This window comes from Urocitellus parryii, chromosome 12 (assembly GCF_045843805.1).
Source record: "Urocitellus parryii isolate mUroPar1 chromosome 12, mUroPar1.hap1, whole genome shotgun sequence".
In the NCBI taxonomy this organism is placed as follows: Eukaryota; Metazoa; Chordata; class Mammalia; order Rodentia; family Sciuridae; genus Urocitellus; species Urocitellus parryii.
This window is the reverse complement of record NC_135542.1, coordinates 37,278,960-37,292,717: the sequence shown is the minus strand read 5'-3', so window position 1 is coordinate 37,292,717 and position 13,758 is coordinate 37,278,960. Positions and strand designations below refer to the sequence as shown.

Here is a 13,758-nt window from a genome sequence, read left to right as displayed (position 1 = left end):
CAACCGTAAGAGGGGTGCACAAAAAGAAAGCTGGCAATCTCAAGGAACATCAGCTGTTCTCAGTTTTACATTAATAATAATTTGCTATTTGTCCATTCAGATGAATCATTAGCTACAGCAAAGCAATGAGAAAAATTTATGGAAGAAAATTCTATCCATTAAATTCCCTCCCTGCTGTAATTTGGAAAGAGAGTATCATCACTCAATCCAGTCACCTGACAGTTTCATCTACTCCACAAGGTAACGGCCGCTGATTGAGCAGCCTGGTTTATCGTAAACCTCAGGGGAGGGAAAGAAACCACAGCCCCAGTGATGACCACAAAGGTGCAATTGTTAGGGAATCTCCTATTTTAACCACACATTCTACTTTGTACCATTTGTCAAGCTTTTTTAAAAACGAAGTTTATGGGGCTGGGGTTGTGGCTCAATGGTAGAGCACTCGCCTAGCATGCACAAGACACTGGGTTCAATCCTCAGCACCACATAAATGTAAAATAAAGATATGGTGTCCACCTAAAACTTAAGAATAAATATTTTTAAAAAAACAAAGTGTATATTCTTCTTCCTGCATAAGGGGTGGTCATTTAAAAATTTTTAGATGCTTTAAGAGCTAGTAGAAATTCTTCCAGCAGAACACAGCCTGCAGCCCTTGGTGGGGGGGCAGTACGGTGAACTTGGCAAAGAAGACACCCAGCCCTAGTGTTTCATCCCAGTGCCAGAAAACACCACTGGCCATGGCTGCCAGGGAACACCAGCTGGGTCTCTCACCGAACTCCTCCCAGGTGCTACCCCCACCCCAGCCTCACCACAGAAGACGGCCATTTCACTTGCTGAAGGCTTCTAGCATCCTGGAAAGAGTTTGCAAAACATGCAAATACACCCTGTGAGTTTCCACTTCGTAAAGACCCGGTTCCCGGCTGTTGGCCAGGTGCTACTCTTAGACCTCCGTGTCCGACTCAGGTCTTGGGAACATGCCCTCTCCTCCTGGCAATGAACTAGCACAGTCAGGAGGTGCTTGCTAAAGAAGAAAGCTGGGGAAGGGATGGGAGGGGAGAGGACATGGGGGTAGGAAAGACGGTGGAATGAGACGGACATCATTACCCTAGGTACATGTATGACTCACATGTGGTGCAACTCTACTTCATATACTACCAGAGAAATGAAAAGCTGTGCTCCATTTGTGTATAGTGAACCAAAATGTGTTGTGCTGTCGTGTATAACTAATTAGAATAAAAAAAATAAGTAAATAAAAAAAAAAAGAAGAAGGGGTTGGGATTGTGGCTCAGTGGTAGAGCACTTGCCCTGCACGCACGAGGCACTGCGTTCAATACCCAGCACCACATAAATATAAGAAAATAAAATAAAGACATTGTATCAAAAAGAAAAAGAAGAAGGAGAAGGAGAAGGAGAAGGAGAAGGAGAAGGAGAAGGAGAAGAAAGCTTCCCAGGAAGCCACATCCACACCAATCCCCAGCCCAGAGGCATCTCAGCTCTCTTTCCCGGCAGAGTCACGCCAGTCCTCAGGAGCCACGCTCTGTAGATGCAGCCTTGGGCAGAGCCCACCTGCAACCCTGCAGCTGGAGCAGGACGTGGCTGCTAATAGCAGGACGAAGCACCCCTGGAGGGGGCTCCCCTCAAAACACAAAGCTCTGACTAAATGTGCACACAGCGCGACAAGCAGAGCTGTCAAGGCCCGAGAGAAGCCAGTACAACTGTACTATCTGCCAGAAACTGGGGCAGCCCATCAAGACATGAGGGAAGCTAGGCTTCTTGTCTTGAGAGGACTTGAGCACCCAAGTGACTTGAAGTCAACTGTGCTGCCAGCAAAGGATTGCCAGGCCTGTCCTCCTCTGTCCTCTGTCACGGCAGGGGAACAACTCTCTGGTGCAGGCTGAGGCTCTGGGCCTCGGGGAATTCTAACAATGCAAATGTCCTCGAGAGCTGCAAGAGCCCGAGTTGAAACTGTCTCATGCCGACTTTGGCATCAGGGCGGTAAACATCAGGGTTGTTCGAGCTGAACAACAGAACGAGTGGTGGAAAGGCAGGAGTCGTGGACGCAGACCAGTGAGGACGCTGGCTGGCTCCTGGCCTCACGGTTGTCATTTCAAGGTGAGACACAGTTAAATAAAGTTGCCCCGCTTGGTCTACAGCACTCACACCTCTCCTCACCCTGAGCATCTCTCTGTAGGGAAAGAAAAGCCCACAGATCTGAACCATAGGCCCAGAGGGAGGTGGTGACTAAGCCAGTGACGCTGGACTGTGGGGAAGGGGTGACCTTCAGCTGCCTGGAGGGGCACAGTCAATCCCAGGGCCAGAATCCCTGCAGGCCACACCCAGCCGTGCTGCTTCTCATCTCCCTCTCCCTTCCCTTGATGGAATCAGCAAGAGTGACCCCCCACACCCCAGGGACCCAGCAATCCTTGCTTCAGTGACATCCTCAGAGCGCTGCTGGTTTTTCACTTGTGATTGCTGAGAAGGGCTGCTTCTCCAGACCCCAACAATGAGTGACGGACAATCTTTCTAAGGGCCTGAAAAGCTCATCTATGCTCCTGTCCAGCTCTGCCTTTCACTGGGGCCGGTGGGAGGAGGGACGGAAGACCCAGATGAAGGGCGTGTTTGATAAATGCTTCATGGAGGGTGATTCATCCTCTCCACCATCCACCATCCACTGAGGCTGCCGGGCACGCAGTGCTGGGCCTGGCTTAGGGGAAGTAATTCAAACCAAGAACAAAACGCAGCCCAGACCTTTTCAAAGGTGTCCACCAGCCCACCTGGTTTTCACCAGCCCCGGTCCAAAGCAAGGGGATAACATGCCAAAAGCCTCTTAGAAAAGAAGGCGGGTACAAGGGCTGTTTATGGCTATGAGTCCAGTTCCGGGTCTCTGAAAGATAGACAGGTGTGTAATTTTATTCTGTTTGGTTTTCTCGAAAGCTCAACAGGCAGGGCTGCTTTTCTTGCATGGGTTATTACAAAGAAGAGAAAAGAGAACTTGATTAAGATTGATCCTGGTGGGCCGGGGAGGTAGCTCAGTTGGTAGAGTGCTTGCCTTGCATGCACAAGGCCCTGGGTTCAGTCCCCAGCACCAATAAATGAATAAATGATTGAATGAATAAATAGTAAAATAAGATTGGGCTGGTGTGGGAGACCTTTATAATAAGTTACTGAAATCTCTTCTCTCTTGGATTTCTAGTTCCCAGAGTTCTGAGCACTGAAACATTTTCCCCTTAATGGCAAAGTAGAAGTCTTCCCAAGTGAGACCTTCAGTTTTTCCATGTCAAGGCTAGCTGAGGGGGCCGTCTGCAGCTCTGTGCTTTCTGGAAGTCACAGGCTTCTAGGTAAAGGCACCTGGCTCACAGTCACTCCTGACTCTGAAGCAGGTGAACAAAGCTCCTCCCTGTGGAGAAGGCTCAGCAGGTGCTCCAAAGCCAGACAGGGAGCCAGCCGGCTTTCCAAACGCAGCCTCAATGCCACATCACACACAGGACACCTGTGTCCCCAGACTTCACCCAACTACACCCAGCGTGGACCACAGATTAGAAGAGAATACTTACGGTACCGTGGGATATGGTCAGAAAACCGTTTTTAACTGAGCATTTCCTTTTCTGCCACACTTTTCGGATCCTTATGGGTAAGAGGGAAAAACAGTAAGAGTTTAGACATTCTGGACACAGGAGATCACGGACGTCTGTTTCCGCTCCAGCAACAGCAACGCCACTGCACCTACCCATCGCTTTTCTTGTAGAGGTTGCCGTTCCGCTCCGTCCCGTGTTCTTTGTTTCCCTGAGGCTGATGTAAGCTGTAAGCTGTGCTCTGGCGAAGTTGTGAGTCCTAAAAAAGGGCCAAGAATCTGCTTTTTAATACGTCATCCAGGTCCCAATTTTTAAAACTCAGTAACACAGGAAACTTATGCCTAAGTGGTTTTTGTTGTTGTTGTTGTTTTAAATCAGAAAATTTCCCTCTTGGCACCACACCAAAAAAGGGACGTGAACTCCATATCGAGGAACTCCTAATAGCCATCTAGCAGGCTGGAGAAGGAAATGTTGAAAATCAGAACTTCCAAAGTCCCTGAGAGATCCAGCAACTTGGAGACACAGGTTCACTTCACCCTGAGCTTTAAGCCCCTCGCACAGGTCCCTGGGAAGGAAGAGTGGCCGCAAGAAGGAAGGCAATGTGACACGCGGAGAGCAGGGGCTTTCAGTTAAACAGCCAAACATCCTCCACTTAAAACAAGCTACTTCCCCGTTTCCTTCTTGGACAGTAGGAGAGTTAATGAAGTAAGGACCAAGAAGATCACACACCAAACACCTGGATAAAACAGCAGGGACCCTTCTTCACCTGTCAGTCTCAAGGAGGCGGGCTCAGGCGGCAATGAACCTAGCCAGCACTGACCCTGACCACAGGGAGGTGCAATCACAGGAAAACCATCCGTGTGGTCAGCTGGAAGCCAGACCAAGTCCACTGCGCCTAGCAAATTCAGAGACAAGCTTCTGCAAGGACCAGCCACAAATCCCCAGGGCCCAAGCCTAATACCTAGCCCCCAACCAGGGCACAACCAATGTTCAACAAGTAACACCAGATGTCCTAAGCTGAGACTCCCAGGCCTCGGGGCCTGTGCTGGAAACTCCAGCAGAGCGCAGGGAGCAAGAGGGAGCAAGACGTGGACAGACCATACACAGGCCAACCAGGCAGGGCCACGTGAGATGTGCCTGCTTCTGCTGACCAAGAGCCTCACAGCCCAACTATGGCCAGTTCACTTTGTAACAGAAGAAACAGAGACACAGTAAAATCGATTTGCTCAAGAAGCAGAACTCCTAAAAGCAAGAGCAGAGCAAGGAGTGGAATCCCCGGAGGCTCCTCACGGACAAGCAGCGGACAATCCTCAGGGAAACGAAGCACAGTGCAGACCAGGAAGGAACCACAGCATGGAAAGCAATGAAATCAAACCAAGAATAAGAGCACCCGAGAACTGGCCAGGCACAGTGGGGCGCACCTCGGACCACAGCAACTCAGGAGGCTGAGGCAGGAGGATGGGAAAGGAGGAGACTTTGTCTCAAAGTCAAATAAAAAGGGCTGGAGATGTAGCTCAGCGGTAAAGTGCCCAAGTTCAGTCCTAAGTACAAAAATAAATACCTGCACACCCACTCAAGACCCGAAGCATCAAATGGACAAAATCGCAGGAAGAGTTGGGAAGAAGTGAGCTTAAAGGTGCAGGCAAAAGCTGGCAGAGAGTCAGGGAGGGTCCTCGAGGCAAAGGGGACAGCAAGAGAAAGACGTGGAGAGGCAGGGGGAGCTGTGGCCGCCATGCAGGGACGGAGGGCCAGACACCGCAGCCGGAGACAAAAGACTCACTGAGGCCCAAGGCACTACAGACCTCTGGGACAAGCCTGCCTGGACACATGACAGTCTGAAAGAGGAGTTCTGAAGCACAAAAGCTTTTAATTTTGATGAACTCCAATTTACTGCTTCTTCTGTTAGGGGTCATGGGTAAGAGACCACTGCCTAATCCAAGGACACAAAGATCTACACCTGTAAGTCTCTTTTAAGACTTTTATAACTTATGCTCTTTCACTTGGGTCTCCGTCGATGCCGGGTTAACTTTTGGTCAGGGCACGCAGCAGGTTCGTCAGCATTCTCTGGCTTGTGGCCGTCCAGCTGCCTCAAGACCCCTGTGAACAGTTCTCCCTTCTCCCCTCTGTCTGGCATGCCTGTTGAAAACCCACTGGCCACAGAGGGACGCTTTATTGCTGGACGCTTCGTTTTGTGTCGTTGATCTGTCCCCCAGATGCCAATACCACCCTGCCTGGATGATTACAGCCCTAAGGGAGTTCTGACATCAGGAAGTGTGAGTCTTCTTTTTGAAGATGGTTTTAGCTATTCTGGGTCCCTGGCATTTCCATAAGAACTTTAGAAGCAGCTTGTCAATTTCTGTAAAAAGACAACCAGGATTTTGACTGAGATTTTTTTTTTTTTTGATGGCAATCACACTCGATCATTGGAGTTCACTGTCATTGCACCAATGCCACGTCTTCCAATCCATAAACGCCAATGTCCAGGCTGACTTTTTAAACTCTACAGAGTACATACAGTAACTCTGAAAAAACAAAAAGACAAAAAACAAACAAAAAGCCTCATCTGAGCATCAGTGGTGTGCTAAGGCCTGCTCCATGTGAGTGACAATTGGCCGAAGCATGCAGGCCCCACTTGGGAGACAGGGCCTTGTTTTCCATGGGGACCTCCTGGAGCAACCAGGGCAAGCTGCTGGTTTGTGGGGCGAGGAGGGTCCCAGGTCCCATGCTCTCCCAGAGCACCAGGAATGCAGAGCGAGCCCAGCTTTAAACAGTGCCGGGAGCAATGTATGGAGAGGAAGCAGAAATACTGTTCACCTGTAGGACTCTGCGAAAAACTAAAAATAAACCTTGTCAAAAGACCTAACTGCACAACGAAGAAATATGTCTATCAACCTGGGAAGGGGAAAAAGCCTGCCTAAAATCAATGGGAAAGTCATGACCGGCTGCTGGGAGCCCTCACCACACGCCCAAGTGAGGACCGCTGGCAGGTCTCAGCAGCAGGATGAAGGACGCCCACCTCTCAACAGGACCGGGCCCTGCACCACACCTCAGGGAAGACAGGATTCTGTTGTATTCTTTTCTTTAGACCAGGCACTCCCTGACTCTGTCCAAACACGCAGGCAAACCTGAAGCTACTATCATGTAAAATCTAAAACTCAGAAAAACAGTACTGAGATCTTTCTGGCATAAAACTGAACCTGCTTTAGCACCAGTTGCTCCAGCATCCTGGAGGTGACCTCTAGGGGACCTGGCAACAGCCTTTCCCCAGCTCATCATGAAGAAAGGCTCCGCCTCCTGGCAGTGAGCTCTGACGAGGGGAGAAGTGCACCTCTCTTCCTCTGGGGGCTGTGCGGGGCCTGCACTGAGTGTGGAGGAGAGGGTCACTGACCACAGAATCAATGCAGCGTGCCCTCCACTGTGGCAGAGGAGAAGGCCAGCGCAGGACACCAGCTCAGCAGGAGAGGCGGGTCAGGGGCCACCTGGCAGAGGCTGATGATAAGGCCAGATTCAGGGTTCACAAATCCAGAAGCCAGAGTCGGGGGGAGATTATGGCCCTGTGGGGTCTCTGCCACCAGACAGCACCACTGTCCAGCCACATCCCACTAGACAGGGAACCTGGAAAAGGAGAAGCAGAGCTGACGGAGAGAGAGAAGCCGCTGGTGAGGGCTGCAGAGTGGGGAAACACTGTGGTTTCAGCACTTGGGCTTCTAAACCTTGAAACCAGAGCCCGAGCATCTCCCCAGGAGCCCAGGCTGGGCTGTTGTCAAGGTCAGAGAGCAGGGACTCAGCAGCATCGCATGGGTCCATCCCAGCAGAGCCCCACAGGTGATGGGAAGGCAGCGGCGAGGCTGGCAGGGAGAGAGCTCACCCAAAACCCAGCAGTACTGAGGGGCTTAACCCGGCAGAGGATCTTCCCGACGTCAAATGCCAGGGTGCATCCATGCACATGCCACACCGGTTTTCAACTTTTCTGTAAGTCTTAAAATTTTCCTAACAGAATGATGGAAAACCCAAAGGGTAGTATCCTCTTTGCAGAGAGCAGAAAAATACCTTCAGCAAAATCCGAATGGCAGGTGATTTTAGAGTTGTGACTTACGCCATAAAGGCATAGGATCCCGTGATCCAGAGCCCAGCCACAGGGTGATGAAGAACGGCCTGAGCCACCGTGCTGTAGTGGCAGTGTTCCTCACTCCTTCCAATAGTGGAATTTGAAGCTGGCGGAAGAAGGTGAGGAGCAGTGGCTCTGCCCGCCCATCAAGGCAGTGTCCTGGGGCAGGCCACCCACCTCCATGAACCATCCATCACCACACATCAGTCAGAATTTTCACCATGCTGAATCAAAGCCACACAACACCTCCAGCTCTGTAAGTCACAGAGAAGAACCCAATCGAAGGAAGGACAGCCTCAACAGCAAGGCCCAGGATTCAGTGCCTGGCCACTAAGGGGAGGAACACAGGCTGGAACCTGAATCCTGAAAACCATGTCAAAATGAGTAAATCTAACTGATGCACGTTTGCTTAGTCCTTGCAACCGTGTTCATGGACTGTCCAATGAACCCAAGTGCGAAGTGTGACGGACAGGAAACATAACAGTCACAGCCAGGAGACTGACTGGAGGACGCGCGGCCAACTCCTGGGACCTGGAGGACATGGAACAAAGTAAAGAAAGTTCCTCTGAGTTGCTCAGGCCAGCAGGACAGGCAGACTGGCCAGCAGAACCCACCAAAGGATAAAGGCCGAGAGACTGTGGCTGTGCCAGCGGGTCTCTCACACTTTTCTGCAAAGCTGTAAGGGAATAGAGCTCTGGCAACGGCCAGCTCTCCCCAGCCTCCATCTATAGTCAGAGCAAACACAGCTCCTGCCAGGTGCTGGGGCCGGGCTGCTGACCCAGCTGTTCCTCCTCATTTTAAACCCGGGCTTTGACCCTCCTCCTCAGCTCTGACCACTCCTCCAACGCCCCAGACCAAGGCCTTAATGGGCTCCTGCCCCCGGGCTGGCCCTGCCTCCTGTACCTACAGTTAGACGGCGGTTTCCTCTGCGCTCCGTGTTCCTTGCCTTCCTTTCTTTTGGTGCTTATAACATGTTTGGGGAGATCACGTCACTAGGACCCACGATCCCTGGACCGAGAGGCAGGCACCATGCTGACAGCAGTGCCAGCATCACCCTGCTGGCCTGTCACTTGACAACCCCCATGTGACAGAGGGAGGGCGGAGAAGGCAGGGGCTTCCCCGAGCTGCCCACAGCCAGCTGCAGGAAGGCGTCAGTCTAAGAGGGACAGGCCATGATGGCAGAACTGCGGGCGGGTGGGGGAGAGCTGCTCCCTCTTCACAGAAGAACCAGCAACTCTGAACATTCCCGCTCCACCATGCCGGACATGGAAATTCTTTTGCCTTTAGCAAAATCTACTACAGTGAAAGAGGAGGGTTAAAATTTAAAGTGCTACTAGCCAGTAAGATGTGTGGAGAAGAAACGTGGATTTTGAAGTTTATGAACAAAACATGCAGACCCCTCCGATTTGTTAAAATACCGAGCTACTTACTCTCCTAGACTTCGGTCACGAAAGGCAAGTGCATTTGGGAGAAAAACAACAACATTCAGTTATAGTACAAGATCTTACAGCAAAACACCAACAGTGAATGCTCTGCTCTGTTAAGCAGATTCATGGCTATTTATCCAAAACCTACTGGACATTTAGACACATTCCTTTATGGACAAGAAGGAAGGTTTATGTTAAATTCACTTTCTATTCCAGCTACTCAGGAGGCCGAGGCAGGAGGACTGCTTGAGTCCAGGTGTTCAGGGCCAGCCTGGGCAGCACAGTGACTCTGTGACTCGAGGAAAAAAGAAATTCACATTGTAATATCCACATTGTAGCAAACACATCACAAAACTGCCTTTAAAATTTACCTCCATGTTCTTTTCATGAGCAAAATACAAATTTAGAGGGAGCATACAAAGCTGTCACTACACAACAGGTGACACAGGACAGACCATGGACATGTGCCCCTCAGGACAGAGCCCTAAGAAAAGCTAACTCCTCGCATCTTACAGAGTAGTCTCCGGGCCGGAAGGAACCCAGGCAGCCACCTGATCTGTTCCATCCCAAGGAGTCCAGACATGTCAGGGCCAGCAAACCACAGAGGTCCAGGGGCATAAGTGGCAGGTGTGCAACATGAGAAAGGCCCCAAGAAATAGCCAGCTGGCCACTGGGAGCAAGAAGGCCCACCCTACATCAATGCCCACGGTGGTGCCTCCCCCAGGACAAAACAAAGAAGATGCTTTGGCAAAACTAAAAGAACACACGAGATGCTCAGTGCTGCTTGCCCCGGAGAACCCCTGGCATCCAGGATTTCCCACCCCTCAGTCCCCAGGCCTCCGAAACCTAAATAGCAATCTTTCAAAATTAAATCCCCTCACCTCTTTCTGCTCCACCTGCAGTGCTGACTTCAGGATGTCGCGGAGCTGCATCAGCTGTCTTCGCTCTTCATCCTGGGCCTGCTTGATCTTTAAAACCAAATGGAGCAGAGAGAGGTGAGGCTGCAGCAGGGAGGTGACCGCTCCTCTCGCGGGCCACACCCTCCCCAGCCACCCTCCATCAGGCAGGGTGGGGCGGCCCCTTGCTGGGTGGCACAGCGTGCTCAGGCCAGATGGCACACAGGACAGGCAGAGGGGCTGCTCACCGTGTGCAGATCCGTGGACAGGGTTTCAATGGAAGGCCTGAGGCTTTCTACTGCTTTCAGTCCGTCCTGGAAAAAACTAGGGGAAGAAAAAACACAGGTTGTGCTTCATAAAGGAGAAAATAACCTTGTCAGAGGGAGAGAAACTTCTTTAAAGAAAAATGACTGGCATCATTACCCAACTCCGGGGGGAAACGTCTATATGAATAGAAACTTAAAATCAGGCAAATCAAGAATAAAAGGACACTCAAAACTAGAAGAATAGGAAAGGAACTACAATTAGCCTGAGCACTTGTGATTTTTCTTGACCCACATAAATTGAGATCTTCGGTTGACAATGAGAAACAGGATTCTACTGAAAATGGCAGCAAGAGCTTTGATTCAGAGTCTTGTGAGCACCTAAATGGAAGGATCTGTGGCCAAGGGAAAAAAGCCACAGGGTGCTGCAAGAGCGAGACTGGGAGAATTTCCTCCACAGCAATGGCCACGTGGAAAAGAGAAGGAACACAGTAAAACCAACCAACCAACCAACCAACCAACCAACAGGTAGCTCTGAGGCACGGGCCGCGCCCACTCCACCCACAGAGTGGACAGCGAGGTGGGAGCACTGAGGGTCAAACGGCAAAAGGAGGGTCGTAAGCGCAGAGCTGGAAGCGGTGAGGTCACTGGTGGCGTGGGCAGGGCCCGTGCAGCAGGTCAGTGCCGCCTGCCCCAGGCCAGCTGCCTGGGACCCTGCTGCGGAATGAGGAGGCCGCCTCCCCACAGGCTCTGGACCACACGACCCTGCACTGCCTATGTGGTTGGCCCTGCGGCCTCCAGACACAGTGGCAGCCCCACAGGCCTCCTCTGTCCCCCATGGCCACCAAATTCTTCAAGCCTCAGGCCTCTGCCCGCAGCGCCTGCTCCACCCAGCTGTGTCCATGTTGAAAAGGGCTCTTCCTGGTAGATTCTCTCGGCATTTTGTCCTTCCCTTCACCACGTGTGCCACACTGGCAACTGTGTGTTCAAAGTGTGATTCTCTACCACGTGATTCTCCCACTACGTCTCGAGTTCCAGGACGGAAGGCAGGGAGGGACAGAAGAGGAGAAATTGCCAGCTTCTGCCTGTCGCTGGACCCGAGGAGACTACCTGCAGGAGGTGATGTGGGTCTCACCTGCGCTCCTCGCAGGTGAGGTTTCTGCCTTTTAAACTCAGCAGTGGCGCCACGGGACCATTTTTACACCAAGTGTCTCGTGGGCTGTGAAAACAGCACAGAAGGGTGCTGCTGGGCCTCGGGTCAGCAACGGCCAGAAGGAAGGGCAGGAGCTCAGGCCGTGGGAGCTGCAAATCACTGCAGCCAGTCGAAGGGGCCGCAGCCTGGGATGTTCTCACCTTGCTCTCTGGATACACACAAGCTCTCATACTCCCGATCCTCTAGTTCACCTAACTCATCTTCTTCTGAAGACAGTGCATGCCTCTGGCGTAGCCAGGGCGTCAGAGAGACCCACCCAGGTGCCTTCCCCAGAGTTAGGGCAGGAAAGCCAGGTCTTGCGCACCTCTGCACTTCCCACTCCCAGCACCAGGGCTGACAGGGAGCAGATGTGCCTTCAGGCTGCAGGGGAAATCTGGAAGCCCTGCAGAGCTGCAGGAGTGAGAAACTGTCCTGTTCCCTTCTGTCTTGAATCAGATGATTCTAACGTTTTACTTACAAATTTTCTTTATGTAACTATTTCTTGAATCACTTCAAATTCTTATAAAATAGGAAGGAAGGGAGGGAGAGAACATGAGTGAGAGAGCTAGGGCTGGGAACAGGAACAATGTTAAGGAGGTTAGAGGCAGAGGTGCCCTGGGGAGCGGGAACAGGAGCTCTGCCCTGGCACCTCCGCAGCCTGGCAACTCTCCCCGAGGTGGGAGCCCTGAGAGGAGCCAAGGGCTCAGGGAAGGTTTTCTCCTCACGGCGACTGTTTCCAGCATCGCAATGCACATCCACTCGGAAGAACGATGTAAATTTGGATTTACAGTGGGGACTTCGGCCTCCCCAGTCTTCACCATCTGCTTCCACCTGGAGAACCTCCTCCCTCTGGTTCTCAAACCCCATCTTCCCACAAACTCCGTAGGAGGCATGCTGCGGCACCCAGGTATACTCTCAAAATGCAGCCAGGCACTAGGGGGAGCTTCCAGGGAGGAGCAGGAGGGCCGCCTTGCTGGCTTGGTCACCAAGGCATTCCTGAGCACACATCCCTGGCAGATTATTCCTAAGTGGAGCCCATTAACATTTTTCTAAGCTTCAGTCAAGGAACTTAAAGCATGGACAATTATCAGATCAAGTTTTGTTTTTGATCGCACATTTCCCAGCCTGCTTGGCCAGATTTTCAAGCCTTGAAAATGCACCTGCTTAGATGCGATCATGATCTCCAGCGTTCCTCTGGCCCTATAGCACGCTACAAATCGCCCCAACCCCAGGCTTCAGGGATCACAGTCTAACATCACACTTCGTCCCTCATTCCCCGAGGGTCTGCCCTTCCCTCACTCGAGAACAAGCTTCTCCAGGACCGTGGACCAAGTCCGACCAACTCAGCGCCCCTAGTTCATGGGACAACAGCGGGTGTCATGGGTCCAGCAGGGAGGTGCGTGCTGGAAGAGCAAGTCCCTCCACACTCAGTCCACCTGCCAGAACCCGGCCATCCTGGGTTTCAGTTAGGGTTTCCCAGGCTGCCTACTCCACTGGAGAACGGGACCCTCCCTCTGTAGCAGTCCAGGCTGACAGAGGAACTTTCAGGAAATCCAGGAATGAGGCAGAGATACAAATTCTTTTCTTAAGTGAAATAAAAGACAAAGAACATGGAAGTATTTCTTAAAAACAGGGAAAAGCAAAACAAGTTTAAAAAACAACTCATGCACATTCAAGGACTTCTCTGGGTCAAGCCAGCATGGCTTCCAGGACCTCAGTGAAACACGGTGGCCTCATGCACCGCCAGTGGCCGGTGTGCAGGGAGGGTTCCTCAGGCAAAGCTGGGCTTCTGGGCCAAGAGGGTTGATGAGAACTTCAATGAGTGGACATGAAGGACTCCCACAGGTGAAACGCACACAGGCCCAGATCCCCCATGAGCCACAGCAGAGTCTCAGCCTCCAAGTTTTATCCGCAAATATGAATTTAAAAAGTCAAAGCAGCGTAACTGATTTAGGATCATGCAGTGAACACACACACACACACACACACACACACACACACACACACACAGATCCAAGAAGGAAGTAACGGAAGATTCTTATTTTAATAGGTCACTGAGCTTATGCCCATAAAAGGCCAACTAGTTCACTTTCCACAAGGGTCTGTTGCTACCCAACTGATAGTTTGGGCAAAATAAAGGGAAAAAAAAGGAAATCCCAGAATAGCTTCTTCCTAAAAATAAAATATCAGCAAGGAAGCGACCCACTTCCTAAACCGCCTCATACCAGGTTAAACGAGACCTGGGGGGGGGATCTGCATGTTGCCGACACGTGTCACAGGAAATGAGTCTGTCAAAGAGCTCA

General features: G+C 51.4%; 1 protein-coding gene across 5 annotated transcripts in view; it reads right to left on the bottom strand.

Annotated features, from left to right (window-relative positions):
* Window positions 1-13,758, bottom strand: part of Asap2 (ArfGAP with SH3 domain, ankyrin repeat and PH domain 2) — a 152,227-nt gene that overhangs the window by 48,529 nt on the left and 89,940 nt on the right. For all 5 annotated transcript variants that reach the window (XM_026397822.2, XM_026397665.2, XM_026397739.2 and 2 more), the window contains exons 8-11: window positions 10,249-10,324; window positions 9,986-10,072; window positions 3,725-3,828; window positions 3,552-3,621 (exon numbers count right to left, since the gene is read on the bottom strand). In XM_026397822.2, the coding sequence (XP_026253607.1) occupies window positions 3,552-3,621; window positions 3,725-3,828; window positions 9,986-10,072; window positions 10,249-10,324 (337 nt within the window). The remainder of the gene's footprint in view (window positions 1-3,551; window positions 3,622-3,724; window positions 3,829-9,985; window positions 10,073-10,248; window positions 10,325-13,758) is intronic.